Below are 19364 nucleotides of genomic sequence, written 5' to 3' on the forward strand. Positions count from 1 at the left end.
GATGTCCAACTATTGGATTGGGCATGGGGTCCCCAATGGAGGAGCTGGAGGGTGGTCCAGAAGAGCTGAAGTGGCTTACAGCCCCATGGGAAGAACAATGATTTCGGCCACCCAGACACCCCAAGACTCCCAGGGACTGAACCATCAACCAAGGGGCACACATGGTTCCAGCCAAAAATGTAGCAGAGGAAGGCCTTGTTGGGCATTAGTGGGAAGAATGGTCCTTGGTCAGGTAAAGGCTCAACAGAGGCCCCAACAAAGGGAAACCGAGGGGGGTAGGTAGGAGTGGGTCAGATGGAGGGGCAGATATGTGGAGGCAGGGGGAGGGAAGAGGAATTGGGGGTCTTTTGGGAGGGGGGGACATTGGGAAATGTTTTACCATGGCAATGTAAACGAAGATGATATTCAATTTAAAAAAAAAAGAAAAAAAAGATCTTCATCCAAATTCCTGCAGGCACTGTTGTGCCAAGACTTTGGATGTGCTGTGTTGTATAGCTAAGATACCTTTTCTTCCTCTGTTTTCTCAGACTGGTACTATTCATTTATGAAATAGCATAATAGCCCCTCAGGGCAGCTTTGCTGGCTCCGCAGATTTTGCTGTATGGCCCTGTTTATGGTCTTATTGAAAGACGTAATTTTTTTTTTACAATCTATGAATCTAATTAAAGGGTTATTCATGCAATTATTAGTTTAATGCTCTACTCTCTTGTTAAACTATAAGGTTCATTTGTTCAGGGACCATGTCTGTCTTACACTTCAATGTGTCATTTTTTTTCAAACAGAGTGAGCACTCTAGAAATAATTCTGACCAAATGAGCAAGTTGTGTGTGGGTGAGCAAGATGAATCTGAACCCAATTCTATATTAATGGAAGAGAAAGCTGGAAAACAATATTTTAGTTAGATACTGAAAAAAAAAACAACTCACACTATTTTTCTTTATTTTGTTGTTTAAGGGAAATATGGAAATATGAATTATAAATAATATAAGGTATAATAGCATTTTGTAGACCATGTTATAGCTTTATTCTGCGGTGAGTTGTCAGTGTGGAATTAGCAGGATTTACCTAGAAGGCTTATGGATTTGACTCTTCTACACCTATGTGTTACCAATGTCCACTGGGTGGACCCTTGGGGATATCAGTAGGATAAAATAGTTTTATAAAAGCTAAACCACAAATCACACATATTCTCTATGCTAGATATGAGGTCACACTAAAGTAACATAAGATCTCAAAAAGGAAGTACTAGTAGCATGTCCTTCTGGAATTTGACTTAAAGTAAAAACTTGGTTAAACATTTTATATTTCTTCGAATGCCACGTAGCAAAACATTTCTTTTTTTTAAATTTTTTTATTTGATATATTTTTATTTACATTTCAAATGATTTCCTCTTTTCTGGCCCCCCACTCCCTGAAAGTCACATAAGCCCCCTTCCCTACCCCTGTTCTCCCACCCACCCCTTCCCACTTCCCTGTTCTGGTTTTGCCCTACACTGCTGCACTGAGCCTTTCCAGAACCAGGGACCACTCCTCTGTTCTTCTTGTACATCAATTGATGTGTGGATTATGTCTTGGGTATTCCAAGTTTCTAGGCTAATAACCACTTATTAGTGAGTGCATACCATGATTGATCTTTTGAGACTGGGTTACCTCACTTAGTATGATGTTCTCCAGCTCCATCCATTTGTCTAAGAATTTCATGAATTCATTGTTTCTAATGGCTGAATAGTACTCCATTGTGTATATATACCACAGTTTTTGCATCCATTCTTCCGTTGAGGGAGCAAAACATTTCTTAAGTAAGATTTCTATTGTCTCCATTGTTGTCAAACTTTGCTGCTAGCTCATCGGGAAAATTACATAGTTTATCCTGAGCTGACCTCAGCCTACCTGGTGAAATTCTCAGAGGACTTTTTGAAATTTCTAGGGAGGAAAAGCTACTGAGATTTTGAAAACCTTTGTAGAAACATAAGGCACATCAGCTTTTTCTGCAAACTTGAACAAGCGGCCCCCATACCAAGGAGGCACATTTAAGAGAAAGGTTTCCTCATGATGGCTGGAAGAGCCAGAAGCAGAGTCATGCAGTGGTAATGATGGACATGGAAGGGGGAGCAAATGTGCTGTACAAAATTCACGTCATGGTGCAGAATCCCCAGCACCACAGGGCTATGAAAGTCTACCTTAATTAGGAGGGAAAAATAGGTCACATTTAATAACCACATAAGTGACACTCATTTCAATGATATAAAATAACTGAAAAATGAGATCAGTTTAACAATTCAGGATTTTAAGATTGGTCTTTTTTTCAAGTGAGGTATCTTGATTTTGAATACATTGAAAATTCATGATACTTTCAGTCTCCTTCTTTAAAAATGTTTGCAGTATGCATGGGGGATGGGGAGGATCAATAGAAGGAAAAACAAAATAATCAAAACATTCAAAGGCAAGAAATGAATTAAGATAATATACTTTTTCAAAAAATTACACCATTCAGTTTTTTTTCCTTCCTTGCTCCCTTTTCATGGCATCAAATGACAAGTAATCAGACATTTGTGATTCCCTGCATGGCATTTTCTCCTTTCAGGTCTCTGTGTCCCCCATGGGGGATAGCTAATCACAGGTGCATTTCCTCTGGAAGGCAATCCCACTCTCTACTGTGAAAGACACAATTAATAATTGAACAAAGCTAGCTGGATTTTCACTATCACATGGCAAGGGTTTGCAGGCAGTTCAACTGTCACACTGGTAGCAAGTCTCCTTTTCAGATGCCTCCAAAAAAGTGGCACTGGATTGGCTGCAAAAATGACCCTTTTCCAAATTTCAGACACACACACACACACACACACACACACACACACACTAAAAGAGGAGACAAATCAAGTTCTCACTCCTTTCACTAGGAAGATGTGTTTCATTGAGTATTTGCCTATTAAAGCTTTGTGCAAGAGATGAAAGAGCAAACTTGTAAAGTGATATACATCTACTGTAAGAAGAAGAATGATTTAATATTGAGGTTACAAATACAGGAAGGAACTGTTCTGAGTGCAGAAGTATACAATGATCCAGAGAGAATGCCTGCATATATAGCTATAGAGGAACAAAGAAGAAATCTGACATAGGATACATATAAAACCTATAGACTAAGCATGGCTGTGATAAATCATTGTTTCTGCCTCTGGCTATGGTCTTAAGCAGAAGTATATACATTGTAATCTAAGGAAAAAAACATTAATGTATTTTGGGTTTTGTGATCTAAGTACTTTTGTTGCTGTTACTAAAGTATGTTATTTTAGATCAAAGGAAGCCATGGATCAAATGCAAGTAATTCAGCATGGCAATGTTTTCACAAAACTTTATTTATCTGTACTCAAGTTTCAAATTCATATATTTGTTTTGTATTTAAAATTCAGGACTCCTTTGATTATTTGTAACTATTCAAGAAATGCTATAACCACAATTGCTTTCAGCCAGTGAGTATAAGACTGGTCCAGGCCCACAAGCTATAATGTGCTGATCCCGGCTATTTAAGTTTTGAACATTCTTGTGAGTACATCAAATTTTTGTAGTTGGTTTTAAAGTCAGAGTCCTGGAAGTACATGAAATACTATCTTTACTATGCAAGATGCCACTGGTCCCCTGTTCTTTGTTTTAATTGAATCATCACAGAAACCACTCTATTCAAGGTTCATAAAAAGCCCTATGGACTAAGCATGATTTCAGTAAGTCTTTGCTTATGTCTCTGGCTATGGTCTCAAATAGAGGTGTATACATTGTAATCTAAAGGAAAAATTAATGTATTTTTAGGTTTTGTGAACTAAGAACTTTTGTTCATGAAAGTCTACTTGATATAGTCACACGTAACATGCCAACAAACTAGCAAAGATCTTGCCGGCTTGGCTCTATTTCAGAATTTTTTTAAATTCAGAGACAAGAAAGGAGTATTTGGGGGCTCAAGTAAACAATTTGCCCTGAAAATACTGTTTCCTACTCAAAATTACGCCAAAAGAAGGAATGTCTTTCTTTTAATATGGCTCCTTATTGATTATAGCATGAACATAAATTTCTTTTTTTAATCTTACATTTTTCATTTTTAATCTACCACTTCACCCTTGAATGACATTAATAGATTAATAAAATATTTGAATTAACTTAAATTTGATTACAAAAGGTGACACAAGTTAAAAGTAATCGCATGAAAACAGGAGTATGGTTTGTATGTGAATTTGAGGCTATAAACACCTTAGTGGAGTGTTGAAAGTCAATTTTACGAATCTTTAACTTATATAAAATAATTTATGTTCCTAATAGATTGGTCATAAATTGGGTGGCAAATCAACCCAACAGTCAATGTGATGAAGGTTCATGATAATTTATATAAGTTGTTTGGGTCTGTTTGCAAGAAACAAACCATTGCTTTGAAAAGACAAGTAGAGATACTGAAAACAAAGAGGCAAGTTTCAGAAAGAGGCCTTTCAAAGTCAAACTATGGAAGAGTTTGAAGACATTATCCATACATTAATAGTTAATAGTATGGTTTTCAATATCTTTGTCAAAATATTTAAATACAGGACAGTATTTTAAACCTAAATTGCCAGTAGCTGAAGACAACATTGTTACACTTAGTACTGGGTACGCAGAGTAGGAAATGTGAGATTTCCAGAAAGAAAGTGCTCTGAAGAATTTACTTCTAGAAAAAGATATGAACCTCTCAAACTCTATGTTCTAGATGACTATTTGTGTGTTCTTGCCGTGTGAGTGGCAAAGTGAGTCTGTGAGGAAATGTGTTTGCTATTGACACCCCCAAATAAGTACCACTTATGATGCTCTTATGTATTATTGATAAATGATGGGAAATAAACATAATACAGAGGAGGTTTGTATAGCATTTTCTCAAGAGAATAGAGATCTCTAAAAGACTACTTGCCTAAACAGAGGAGCATTTTTACAAATCATCTTTTCTGGAAATTAATTTGGACTATGATATCAAATTTAAGTACTCTTTCAAAAAAAATGAAATCTTTAGAATCACTGTAATCAAACACTACTGTGGACTCAGAATGAGTCTCATTGTACACCTAGTTTTATATGTGTTTATTCCAAAGTCACTTACCTGGAAATTAAGTGTCTAGACATTTTTTAAGGAGAAATGATAAGAGACTATCACACATAAGCCAATTGGAAGGTGAGACTCTTTACTAAAATAAATTATTTTCTAAGAATAATCTACCTATAATTGATTTATAATTGACTTGGTAGACCTTTCTTTGGAGTAATTAAAGAGCATGTATATTACATAGAAATTGTGGTATTGGAAAACACATAAATTTGCATAGAAGAAAGTATAATTTGAATGGGGGGGGGAGGATGTAGCTAGTTAATCCTGAATCATCAGGCAAAGTGCTTAAATGTGTTCACAAATTAGGAGGGCCTTGGGAACTCCAAAAGCTGAGGGCAGTACAAAGGGGGACAGGAAGGGCACAGAACATATTCTAAGGAAATTGTATTATGAGTTTAACTGAATTGGTGTCATTATCTGGATTCAATGATATACTCCCACAACCTGTTTCATTACTGGCAACTATCACAGAGGTAGAAGCCAAGTCTGGACTTAGGAAGCAGAGATATTTTTGTTCCCAATTCCTTCACATGGTGTTACCACAAAGGATAAAACTCCATAGGAAACTAAGATTGAAAATGACTTTTAAAAATTGTGTAGAATGGTATACATAAAACATTTCCTAAAGACACTGAAGCATGAAAATGCTATGCATTTTAGAAATATACTTTAGTTTTAAAATATGTCTTAATTGAAATAAATTATATCACTTCCCTTTCTTCTATTCATCTCTTCAGCCCCTCCCATATCCCATGCCTTCAAGTTGATAGTTATATCATCAAATTCTATTATTTAATGTTCTTATAGTTGTTCCTTTGAGGGTTAGACTATTTTGAATGACAATTTTATGTATTACTATTCATACATAGGGTAGATAGATGATAGACAAACAGACAGACAGACAGATATAGATAGATAGATAGATAGATAGATAGATAGATAGATAGATAGACAGATTACTAAGTTACTTAAACAGATGAACACATAAGCCAAAATATGGGAACTCTACACATTTATACTGCAGATTTTCTGAGTTTCAATAAAAATGATGCACATTTGCCCCTTTGATGCAATAGAATCTTAAATATTATGAGTTATCTTAGAATATAGCCAGCTGCTTACCAAGTGGTGTAAGGTGTCTCCAGGTGATAACAGGTTCAGGGCGCCCATTGGCCATGCAGACCAGGGTTACATTGCTGCCCTCATTCACAGTGACATCCGAGGAGATGTTGGAGATCTTTGGTGGAACTGTAGATAGAAGGAAGTAGAATATATAATCATAATCGTGACAGCAAAACCAAACTACAGCAATGATCTATGCAAGCAACATTGGTACATTTCAGACGTTGTTAGTAAATTTGAAATTTCTTGCTAAGTAGCCAAGGTACTTTTAATTCCTACACTTGATAGTTGCTCTCCAAATTGCTCTATAGATATTTAAGCATCTATAATGTATCCCACACTATGGCCAGCTGAATGCTTAGGAGGTGCTTAAAATGTGTATAATGAAAGTGTATTGGATCCTTTCTGGTTAGGACAGATTAGAAGGTATGTACATTCTTAACAACTTTACAATAAATGATCTTATCACCACCACTTGAGTTCATTATTCCATATATAAGAAAGAACATAATACAACCTCCAAATGCAAGCAAAGGAGTAATTGATATATAATATAAGATCAGAGCATTGTGCTATTAAAATGCAGTATCCACATGTAAAATGCATAAGATAACCAATAAAATAGAAAGCTTCTACATATAAACTTTTACATATACTATAACCTACATATAGTATAATAAATTAGATGATATAAACTAAATTAATAGGTATTGTGTTAAGTAAATAGACTTTATAACCATACCACATCATTTATTTTTAATGCTACCATTAATAATACTCCTAACAATTGAATAAGTTAACATTAATTAAACATATTATCTGCCATGTTTTGCAGTATAAAATAGAAATAGCATTTCCTATAATAAAGATCTGGTGTCCTATGAGGTGTTTATCTATAGGTAAGCAACCGAGGCACAGATGCCAGTAAGTGAAGGCAGAAAAGGAATGTGATCCCAGCAGGCTCCACTCTTAAAACACTCCTTGAACAGAATTTCATCTTCACAATCCAGTCAACCAGATGGCCGAAAAGGACAGAAATTACTTTTTGGTGATGTGAAAAATGAGTCCCCAAAGGCAAACAGTACTGCTGCCTGGTCTCCTGCATTAGCGTCCAGGGTGGCGACGTTAGATCCCACTCCCGTGGGCTTCGCTGGGGAGTGTGGGAAGTGAATTACTCACAAATTTCATCACAGAAGCTACACACTGATTACAAATAGCGAGGCATAGGATGGATTGTGACTCTCCTTTTTTCCTTCTCTTTTTAAACTCGGCTGCCTCTGTGGTAGCTGCGAAAGTATACTTCAGAGGGAGGAGGGCAAAAAAGATGAAGGAGCTCAGTAATCAAAGAGCCTTGTTCTTTTCCACTCGTCCTACCCATTACAGACACTGTGTTCCTGCCCAGCTGGGACATTTTCTGCTTAAATAAATGACTACACGACAGTCTTGAGGGAGACACCGATGGTACTTAGGAAAGCAACATCTGAGTGGCTGCATGTGCCACAAGGAAGCTGATGGGGCGCCTTCATGACATTAGCATGCCTCGGACAAACACAAGCTATATATATGGCCTCTGGAGAAAATGCAATGACTTGGAATCAAACCCACTGGCTGTGGACTAGAGTTGATTCCTATGTTTACCGGTCTCACTTGAATTTCTATTTCTCCCTTAGCTTCTGGGGTTAAGGATTAGTTTCCTGGATTTAATCAGTAACTATAGACACTGATGATAAGAACCTTGAAGGCCATGCCCAATTTATAAGCAAGATCCTGAGGACCAGAGAAGAAGGATAGCTTGTTAAAGGAGATCCCATCAAGGACTAAAGCTGGCATTATATCCCGGGGTTCCTGAGTGCTTAATTGTTCTTTTGTTTAATATGCATAGTTTTTATTTTTTTATTTGAGGAAGCCAGTGTTCTGAATGCCCCAAAGTATGATACAAATCATCAATGGCAGTACACAAATGAGCAAAATGTAACTGCTTTCAGCACTTCCCCAATTACCCCAAGCTTGTAATAGGAAGCTCTGTAGTAGTTAAAGAAACCAGCTTAACTCCCATTACAATTACATCTTAATCGCAACAAAATGCAAATCATATGTAAACATTCTTTTCAACTAAATGTGGGGCAATCCAATTTGTTATATGAAAGCACACAAACTTAAAAACAAACTCCATTATTAGTATTACTGCCAGATAATATTACTCATAATAAATTAATTATATGTATAATATATCATATATATCATATATAATATATTTCATATACATATATATGAACCTATATTAAGGACTTTGCACTTACTTGTTTGGTTAGTTAAGGCACTTGGATAAATACATGTAAGCTAAAATGTAAATTTACAGTAATTGAGCAGGATTATGTTCTAGGAATCAAAACATACTGACTGTCACGATCAAGGTGAGTCAGCACAAGTCTGGAATACCAGGGATGGGGATGCCTTAATGTTTGTGCTGAACATTGAGAAATAAATCCTATTGTATTGCTATATTATGCTTGCATTTCCTCACTTCCTGGGGGTCTTACCTCACTGATTTCTATCAGGAGCTTCCTGTAAGGGTGTGCATGGGAAATAACATTTTATTTTCCAAAGAAATTACTTTTCACTAACTTTCCAACTCAACATCTCAATTTCTTCAGGAATTATATGATGCAACATCATCACCTCAAACCAGAGTCTACCTTAAATTTGATGAGCTTTCCTATATCAAAAAAAACTTCTCCAGTGAAGCTTTCCAAAGCCCATGTTTTCAATTGTAATACTATTTTTTTCTCTGAAATATTTAATTTATTGATACTAGTCTCTTCCTTCAGGATTATCTGTTCTTGGGTTCCAAGACACCAAACTCAATAAACTTTCTTCTTACACTTCTAGTGATATTAATTTGGGGGATCATCTTATTGTTATTCAAAGCCTGTCTTTAAGGGTTTGGCTGATTTCCCATTTGACCTGTCAGTTTGCCCGTTTGAGTGATCTTACCTACTTTGTCACTTTAGATTCTAAAGTCACGTCATTGATGGCCTCACATCAGGAGGGAAGCAACTCTAGCCTAGATTTCTGCTTACATTTTTATGTCACATTTTTGACTAGATCACATCTCCGTTTCATGTCTCACAAATGTTACAGATCCATCTACTTTCTCATGAAATACTGTGTTTTATCATCTTAGTGAATGTTGTCATCATGCAAAGAGATGCTTTGTGTATGTGTGTGTGTGTGTGTTTAAGCATAAAAGAGAAATTGGGCAAATCCAAACCAACCAACCAACCAACCAACTAACTAATCAAACCCCTCAAATCATCTCTTTTTCTAGTACTTTCTTTCATTGTCCCATATGGAATTGACTCCATGTAAATATCTCATTCCTGCATTATTCCCTTGGTGTACTCTACTCAGCCTTATTTCAGACATCAACATTTTCTTCCTTCCCCTCCTCTTTCTCCTCCTCCTGTCCTTTTGGTGGTGGGTGGGGGCTTCAATTATTGAAAATGAATTAAATCTAGCTGTATGATACTAGTCTTCACCCCATGTTGACCACCATTCATTTTCCACAGTACAGCAAAAAATTTGCAAACTATAAATGAGCATAATATCCCTTGACTGATATTGCCTTCAAGATTACATCTCATTGTCTTACTGTGGTTCAGAGCTATTCTGATTGCTTCTTTCTTATCTCTCCAACTTCATTTCCTTCTCTTTTTGCACCGCATCTTCCAAATGAGAAGTCAGATCTAAAGAACTTTTGGCTCCTGAAATAGGCGTCCTTTACACCCACACCTTTAGCATTCTGGTACTTCTACAAACAGTGATCTGGTTTGTGCTTTTTATGTGTGTGGGGGGGGGGCTCATCTCCTCCATAGGTTTCAGCTGGTAAGCCTGTCTTCTGACTTTTATTCCACCTCTGTCTATACCTCCTCTGCTCATGAAGTTCTTTTGGGTGAAGGACTGGCTCCTGTGTTCTCACAGAACCAGTGAGAGGCACAGTACTGCTTCTCCAACAGAACACAGTATCCTAACTTTTTGATGACTTTAATGGTAACCTTAGTCATTTTAAGAGCAAGTTGGAAGGTTTTCTTATCTACTGAGTCCTGGCACTCAGAATACAGTAGATGTTCAGCCAATGTTTGGAAAAACAAAGAGAACTTCAACTCTACCCCCATTCTTAAGACTTAAGCGTGTGTTATTGATTTTTCTTGACACAAAAGACCACAAATCACTTTTGCCTATCAAAATATAGCCTTGAGTAGTATTTCTGTAGTTATCTCTCTAGTCATCTATTCCTCTATTAACTTTTCTCAACTGTTGGTTTTCCTAGTTAGGTGGGTTGTTTTGCTTGTTTAAATGGATCTCACTATGTGCTCTGTCTAAGGTTCTCCAGTACCAGGGTTACAGTGTATACTACCATAGTTGCCTGACATCTTTGACTTTTCGTGATCAAAAAAACAATTCTCCATGGCAGATCAGATGATAGAAATTAGAAGGAAGAACTTGGCGTCTCATTTTCTCAGTTACAGATTCTAAGTCTTTACTTCCTTTTTCCTCTTGTTCTTTGCCAAGGAGGAGTCACATAGAGACACAACTTTCCTAATCAGATGATTTACCAGTTCTTTCCTAAATTTCTGTAGAAGCTCATAAGATGTAAATTTAGAATATTACCAGTAACAACCAGGTGGCAATCTGAAGACTTCATTTTTATTTCCTCCTAAAATCTGTATAAAAGTTCTAGAAAGTAAAATATGCATCAAATTATTACTTCTGCTTCACACCGTGGACAAAGGATATACAACAGTTGATAAAACTCCTATAACTAATGAAAACAAACCAAAACTAATACTCTGTATACTTTCTAAAATGATTCTTCCTCCAGATCACATTTATTTCTATAAAAGTGATGAAACCTTGTCTTTTCACTCTCTCTTAATCCTTGGTAGGTATGATTAGCTAGGAAGTACAGTTTAACATGAGAAACTTATTTGTACTAGCAAATACAAATTAATTTTCAAAGTCACTGGCACATTGATTGATGCTCAATCTTTGAGTTATTCTACCAGTCTGAATGGCTTGTTTTCTTTGGGGGTCATTGCCTTGCAGCCGTTTTTCATAAGATATTAGTGAGATTTATTATCTTTTCCTACACACAACACCATCATCCATTTGTTTAATGGTCTCAACCTATTCAGTTTCAGTGATACCTCCAATTTGTCTGTATTATTTTGTTTTCTTTGTGACTAAGGGGAGCTACTTAGGCTGAAAGGAACTGACCTTTTGATGTCTTGGTTCAATTTTTCCCAATTTATTCTCTAACTCTTAATTTTGTTTGTCATTATTTTCCTTGTAGAAGTTCAAGTTCAACATTCCTTGACTTTATATGTATGAAGCTTTTTATTGTCTCTTCTATCTTGTGTGTATGTATGCATTATCCTTTTCTAAAATATTATCATTTACATACTTATCATAAATTTTTCTTTCAATTATTTATTTTTATATTGAAATAGTTAAAGCATCTACAAACTTATGTATGGTGTGAGAAACAATACCATTTTTCATCCCTTAAATTTGAACCAATTTCCCCAAAACTATTAGATAAAAATTGTAAAATGTAAAAACTATTTTGGTTTGTACACTTCTCCCACCAAGTGCTATAAACTATATAACTATAGCCTAGTCTTTCTGAAATCATGTAACTATAAACCTTACTTATCATGACAAGTAATTTTACCAAAACATTTAAAAACATACCAGTAATATTTTCCATACTGCATCATTGTGAGCTTTAGTGGGGTACCATTATTATGAGGTAACTTAAAAATAAAAACTATTTTTATTGATGACATTCTTTTATTGAGGTAGGTAGATAGATAGATAGATTGAGTGAGTGAGAGAGAGAGAGAGAGAGAGCTGATAGATCGATGGACAGATAAATAAATTCTGTGAAGAAGCAATGTACATTTTAGCTACTCACTACAAAGTTAATGATGATTATTTTAAAAAATAATTCTAATATTGGGGTAAATTTAAATATATCCATCTCATTGGTTGTGTAATGAACAGCTTGAGCATCACTCAAGATTACTACATTATCAGTCTATCACTGCCACCAGGTTTTTACTATTCTACTACTTTTCCTCCTTGGACTATCAACTTATGTGGGCCCATAACTGGCATACCATCATTCAGTTAAGAAATTTGTTTAATGTCTCAGATGAGCCTGAGTACCCAGGCTTGGGAACCCAGCTATTTGATAAGCGAAGGTAGGACAGTAGGACACTGGCCTGCTTTGTCTACAGAGTTCAAACCACCCTGGGAAGCTTGGCAAGAGGGCAGAGGTAAAGCTTAGTAATGGACATCTTGGACATCTGCTTAGTATGTGCAAGCCTGGGATATATCTCGGAACATCTTTCTTCTGGTAAGGGACATTGGTTTTGCTTTGGGGAGACCACTGATCAAACAGAAATGTCATTCAGTTTACTCATTCTTCCTTGACTGAGCAGTGCACACATAGCATCTGGGATATCCATATTTTACCTCCTTAGAATATGGTTCTAAGGAGAAATCGCCCTAGAGAAACATAAGTGGTTTTAACTCTGATAAAGTCTGCTTCTTTCTGGGTCCATGTCTTTTCCATCTCCATGCCTTCCTACAGTACGTACCACACATATCTCCATCCCTGGTCCATGTCAGTACTTTTATCCATAGGATGGAAATATCTAGCTCAAAGACAGAGTTGTGAGAGTGGCCAGCATACCTGGACTTACTAGCACTTCTACATTTGCTACTGTGCTTAGAATATGCTCAGCTAAGCCTCTTGGATTCCACGAGCAGAGGAGAGGTGTGCCTGAAAGAACCGCTAAAAATAAGGCAGGGACCTAAATAAACATGCTTTTCAGACAGGCAGCAAATGTCCCTTAAATATAATGGCATTCCAAATACTGTGTGGGATGAAATTATAATAATGTATTTGTTGCTTACCTGAATTTTAAATGTAATGGGTTATTCTCTGTATGGTTCTTATCCACTACTAAATCTGGTGAAGCAAGGTACAACGCCTCATAGTAAAATCCTGCCTATGTGAGCTGAAAGGCACATTCGTGAGACGTAAAGGGTAACTCTCGTCTTAAGCTTCCAAATGTTGGAGTTGTTTGCTCCCCAGAAATAGCTAAGAAACACAACTAAAAGTCCACCATTGTGAGAATATTGGTTTTACTTGTTCCTGCAATTCTGGATCTCCAGAGATGCTTTACATCTGTTTTCCAAGTTAAGGACAGTCTCTCTTTCATTTGAATCTATTAGTTACTTTCTGTATTCTCCCCAGTAATCACCACCTTCTTACATCAAATTAGATCATTTCCATCACTTAAACCAGCAAATCTTACTTTTGCAAAGTTAAAAGTGAACATAAGGGTAAGTTTCCACAGCAGACTTTCCATGGCTATTGATTCTTCTCTGTCAGTAAATAACTGACAAACCTGTGAAACCATCTAAACTACCTGTGAATGGCTTGATCCCTCCCCTTTTGCGCATTCATCTGTGTTGCCTAACACATGGAACAATGGATCAAAGGAAAACAATTATTCCCATCATAGGACCAACAGTGGTCAACTGGCCCATTTCCATAATCTCAAATTGTTTTTCTTACTTGTATGGAATATAAAATACTATGCTTTATTGTTATAATTTCTGCTTTTGTTTGGAGACAAGGTCTCATGTACCCCAAGTCCAGCACATGCCTAGGAAGATAACTTTGAATTCCTGATCCTCCTGGCAACTCCATAACACCAGTGCTGGGGATTGAACCTTGGCACATACTAGGCATGTACTCTGCCATTTTGCTACATTTCCAGCTCTCAATCCCATTCCCAATAGAACTGGTCTCATTAAGTTCTGTCCATTCAGAGCTATGATAAAACACATGTCTTCCAGGACTCAGGAGCTGAGGCAAGAGCATCTTGGGTTCTGTGCCAGCTTGGTGGCATGGTAAGGCACTATCAAACCAAAACAAAAAAATAAGGAAAACACATCCTCAGCTCCTTCATGTCTAAGTTTTCTTAGACACAGACAGAGAAAATGAACTGTATCATTTGTGCATGTAAGTATGGAAGAATTGGGTCCAGGAGCATATGGAATGCTTCGGGAGCAGCATTTAACTTTAGTAAATATGATCCCAGGAGTCAACAAGAAGAATACAAATATACAAGTAACACATAAATGCCATCTTGTGAAACATCAAACTTCTATCCAGTTTGGCATTTTGCTTCTGAAAATGCCACAAAAGTGTGTTTTTCTACATGGTGTAGGAGTTCCAACAGGGATGTCAGAATAGGAAAATCCAGCCCAGTGTATTCAATTGAGCACTGGGAAACTCTTATCCCATCCTGTTCTAAAACTAATTCACGGTGATACAAATTCTTTTCTTATGTCTGCTTTAGAATCCTCAGTGAACAGATTAATATCATGTTTTATGCTCTCACTGTTACTCTGTTTCCTTGGCTAGATAGTGGATGTAATCAGGTCAAATGAAAGAAAGACTAGACCTGTAGACTTTTAAAAATTCTATAAATAAAACTATCATTTATTATATGCTAAAGCAAACTAGTAAAGCAGTGCTGGCTTAACCCTTCCTAGGAATACATGATAAAATAGTCCCTTTATTTCATGTTAATGGCATTCTAGTTGTATATTTTTGTTGTTATTTTGGTGTGTGGCATTTGATACTATATCCTAATATCACCAAAAAGCATAAGTGATTGCTTTCATACATAATTATTAATACCAACATTAGCAAAAAATCTCCCTAAAGGTAGGTGTTGAGTTCATCTATACTATTGGGCAGAACTATGTCAATATATTCTGCCCTTTAGTCAATGTATTTCTTTGTAGTTTATGCCTTTAACAAAAAATGGCTACAATGTGAACATTTACAACTGCATGCTTAAATAAGCTTCACTGAGTATTTAGAAACAACTCATGGACTTCCATGAAAAGTTCTGTAGTTAAAACTGTGACACCATTACATATTTATAATGGTCTTGGTAAAATATAGGTCTTCTTTAATGTGTTGTTGTAAAGAACAGATGTTGCCAGGTATTACTTGAGTCTATGAAGAGAGAAAAAAAAAAAAAAAAAAAAAAAAACAACAACAACAAAAAAAAAAACAAAAAACGGCAGGGTTACCTCTTTCCACAGGTGTTGCTTTTCTCTACTATTGAGCCCATTTATTAAACAAGAAACTTGAGTCTCTGAAGTAGGTAGGCTCTGTAAGAGCAAGATTCAAAAGAGGCTCACAATTCATAATAAAAAGAAAAAGTTTAGAAGTCAAAGGATGGTTGTGTTAAATGGAGTGTAAAAAATGCTCATTGTAAATATCAGTGAAACTCTTTATGCATGCAATGATCCAAACAACATAATGTAGGAGGAATGATGAAATCATTTGTAGCAGCTAGTATAAAATGTATGTACAAACCAAAGCAGTGCTAGGTATGATACAAAATGATGCAGGTATGTGAGAATGTGGGAGAGTCAGAAAACGTGGAGTGAGCCTACACATAAAAAGAATATATTCACGATGTGAAGGGTGGCTCTGTGGGTAATGGTGGCTGTTGCCAAGTCTTAAGACTTGAGTTCGGTCCCCAGGACCCACATGAGTCTTCCACCAGACTCTCATCCTCACAGAAATACTGTGGGGCACATAAACCTCTCTACACTCATATAAGTAAATAGAAATAGAATAAGAAAAGTTAGAAAGATACAAACAAGTATGATAATGTTTGTAGTATGCTGACCACAGGTACCTTCCAAAACAACACAAGCAATTACAAAAATAAAAATTAAAAAAAAAATACTTCTTTTAATCCAGCAAGAGAAGTTTCTGACCTAAATGTTAGTGCCTGAAGCCTCCCTTACCCAGCGTCCTGAGATTTGGCTGACATTTTCCTGTGCTGGCCAAAGTTTTGTATGCTCATAAGACTTACTCTCTAGAGGCTTTGAGAACTATCTTATCACATTCTGGAGTGGTCCTCAGGAGTCTCTGGCACTATCCAGGGCTGTCAGATTTACAATAAAATGATCTTCAGAAACACAGACAGTTACTACCATCAAAAAGGACAGTTAATTTGGGTTAGACTGTTCTAAATGCTTCAAAGACAGTAGCCACTAGACAAAGAAATGTTATGCAGTCCACTGCTTCTGTACAACACAGTGATGGATGCTTTCTTATGATAATGTGTGTGCTATTGATAGTTGAATGCCCAAATTCCGCTACATTAAGTCTATCTAAAATGAAGGTATATTAAATCATAGTTAATATTTTTATTAAATGTTTAGAATGACTCTGTAATCCGAATGTGTGGACTGCTTTAAAAGGGAACAAAGTTTCCAGATGCCAGCAGGGGCATTTGTGACCAGCTGAGGCAGTCCATTATTGCTGCTTCAGCAATAGATACACTCTCTGTGGGATGTCAAGTGGCTAGTTCTATAGATGGGTCATTGCCTTGCTAAATAAGTGCAAATGGTACCATTCTGACTCTGCTCACTGAGACTTTATTTCCCTAGCAACTCAGCAGCTTCTTTGGCTGCTCATATTCCTGGATCCTTACCCCAGCTGTTTGGTATTTGTTTTTTGTTAATCTGGATAAGCTTCCAGATGTTGATGGAAAGGAGACAACTGCTAGCTTCCCTTTGTAGCCTCAAAATATCTTAATTTTTTTGTACTTACAAAACAGGGTTTTGATAATGTCCAACTTGAGCAGATGGTTCTGTTTGGCAGGTAAAAGAATATGTAGCAGAGGGAGGCTCAAAAATATTAGGTTACCTCGGGTAGGTGACAAATAGCAACTGGGTGAGTTCCAAGTGCTGGAAGGGAGCTGCACCCCAAGACTGTATAGAGAAAATAGACCTGTTACTTTCCTTGTTTTTATATTCCAAAGAGTACACTTTTCTATACTGCAGGGACTGTTGGCTATAATTCTTAGAGTAAATAAAAATTCTGTTTGTATTACTTGCAGCTACTAAAATCCACCCTATCTCCTAAGTCTTTAAAATCTAGCTACCGCCATGGCATAAGCATAGAGGTCACAAATTATCCCATGGAGAAACAAAGTAATTTTTTTTCTGCTGCATTTTTGTTTCTTAAAAATGAATGTAAGAAAGATATCACCTAGGCCTTACTATTATGACCATGAAGAGTTCACTATGAGACATTCTTGACATAAACAAAACAAAACAAAACAAAAAACCACAAAGGATTTTAAGGCAAAGGGAAATAATCTGTAACTATCCAGAGGGCAGCAGTACACAAGTTTAGAGACAATATCTTGCCCATTACACTTACTGGAAACACAAATGAATGCCACATTGAGCACCTTCAAAATGGAAAAGGAGTGTATTAGGCATCACCATTGTGAGGAGACGTAAGCCAGAAGGATTAAAATGCTGTGCAGCTACATATTAGTGACTCTACAGAAGTGCCAACAGGAAGCTATCAAGAAAATAATAATCATCACTCTCACATTTTCAAGGTGGCTTCCTGTCATCCTGTTTCAATTTATTTTGGGAATCAGAAAAAAGAGAGATAACCATAGTGTATGTAAGAACTCCTTAAACTTAATAATTTCCTGCCCATATTGCTAGCCCTGATTCTGTTTCCCCTCTGTTTAAGATATATGATGTTCTTTATGTGGAGGAAGGAGCTAGATTGTAATAGAAGCTAAGGAAGAGGCGGGACTAAACCCTGTGTTGAAAACAAAGGTGCTGACAAGAGTTGATTCCTACCACTGTTCCAGGCCCCCCCTGCCCCCGCCCCAGGAGACAGAATATTTAGAAAAAGAACGAAGTTGCTGGGAGGGGTTAGAATTGTTTTCTCTGCATTGTTCCTGTTCAAAGCTTGTCACAAGTCATTTTTGACAGAACATGGAACATTCACATTATTTTCTTCTAACCATCATGAACTAATTCATTCCAATTATAAATTTTCCAAAATTATTTCCTAGTGGAAAAAAATAAAGTAGTTGCTGGCAAATGTCAAATATAGCTAGGGAAGGTAGACACTTTCAGCAGTTCTAAATAGGTTGAAGAATTCTAGAGAGGTAAATAAGGTTGGGAAGGGTTTTGAGGTAAGGAAAACATCACAAAACAAACCATGGAATGGACAAATTTGAGCTAAAATTTCTCCCTTGAGTCTTTCCTTGGTGGAGCAAATAAATGACTATTCAAGAAGAACTCATGATATAAAGATGTTGAGACACGTCAAGAAATAACAATGTTAATCATTAATAATAACACTGAGCTAGTTGACATCACAGTAAATGGTTTACAAACCAGGAGTGTGGTTGCCATATTTGGTTCCTACTATAACTCTGTTGTTAAGACGACCTGGTGCCCATTCATTGGGTAACTGAAGCTCTCGAGCAATGCCAGCAAACTAAAGGGCACAATTATTACTCTGATAATGGGTTCAACTGATTGTTTTGGGAAGACTTATGGAGAGCATTGATATTTCAAGCTGCATTATCACTGACATGTGGAATGCTACCTGATGGACTAAACAGTAGGCAAGGCGCTCACCAGGGATCAGAAAGCCTGGGCAGTTATTTTGAGCACAGAGGCCGAAAGGGCAGCAATTGTGGCGAGCCTCTGGGGGCTTGGTTTACTAAAGTTCATCTTCCTTTTTATATGCTATGTTCAGTTCCAATATTCTAACAGTAAAGAATTTAGTTTTCAGGTTTTGAGGCACTTTCCAAAATAATTGTGATAACATTCATATCTGTAGCCAAGAAAGCATAAGCAGTTTTTCAGTGGAAAATGGAACTGTTACCCAAGCCTATTTGCTGCCGGAATTAAGTTTGTCCATGACGACGTGGGATTTCTCCCCCCACCCCTCCTCTTTTTGAAACTCAAAAGCAGGGTATAGGGGTATGTGTGAGAAGGAGGCACACCATCTCTGCTTCAACACAAGAATATCAAATGAGGGTGCATCTCTCATTAATCTTGAGCTAAATGTGAAGTTAGACATGGACGGGCCCTGGGCCCCCCACCTGTTTGTTGAGAGCCCTGGGCATGTTATGGAGAAAATGTCAAAGATTTCTCCTCTCTCTTCTCCTGCTTCTGTACCCTGCCG

General features: G+C 36.9%; 1 protein-coding gene across 1 annotated transcript in view; it reads right to left on the minus strand.

Moving 5' to 3' along the window:
* Lsamp (limbic system associated membrane protein) overlaps positions 1 to 19364 on the minus strand; it is a 638950-nt gene that overhangs the window by 228637 nt on the left and 390949 nt on the right. Inside the window, exon 3 of the mRNA XM_052158414.1 lies at positions 6239 to 6364. Within this exon, the coding sequence (XP_052014374.1) occupies positions 6239 to 6364 (126 nt within the window). The remainder of the gene's footprint in view (positions 1 to 6238; positions 6365 to 19364) is intronic.

Source organism: Apodemus sylvaticus, chromosome 15 (genome assembly GCF_947179515.1).
Source record: "Apodemus sylvaticus chromosome 15, mApoSyl1.1, whole genome shotgun sequence".
Lineage (NCBI taxonomy): Eukaryota > Metazoa > Chordata > Mammalia > Rodentia > Muridae > Apodemus > Apodemus sylvaticus.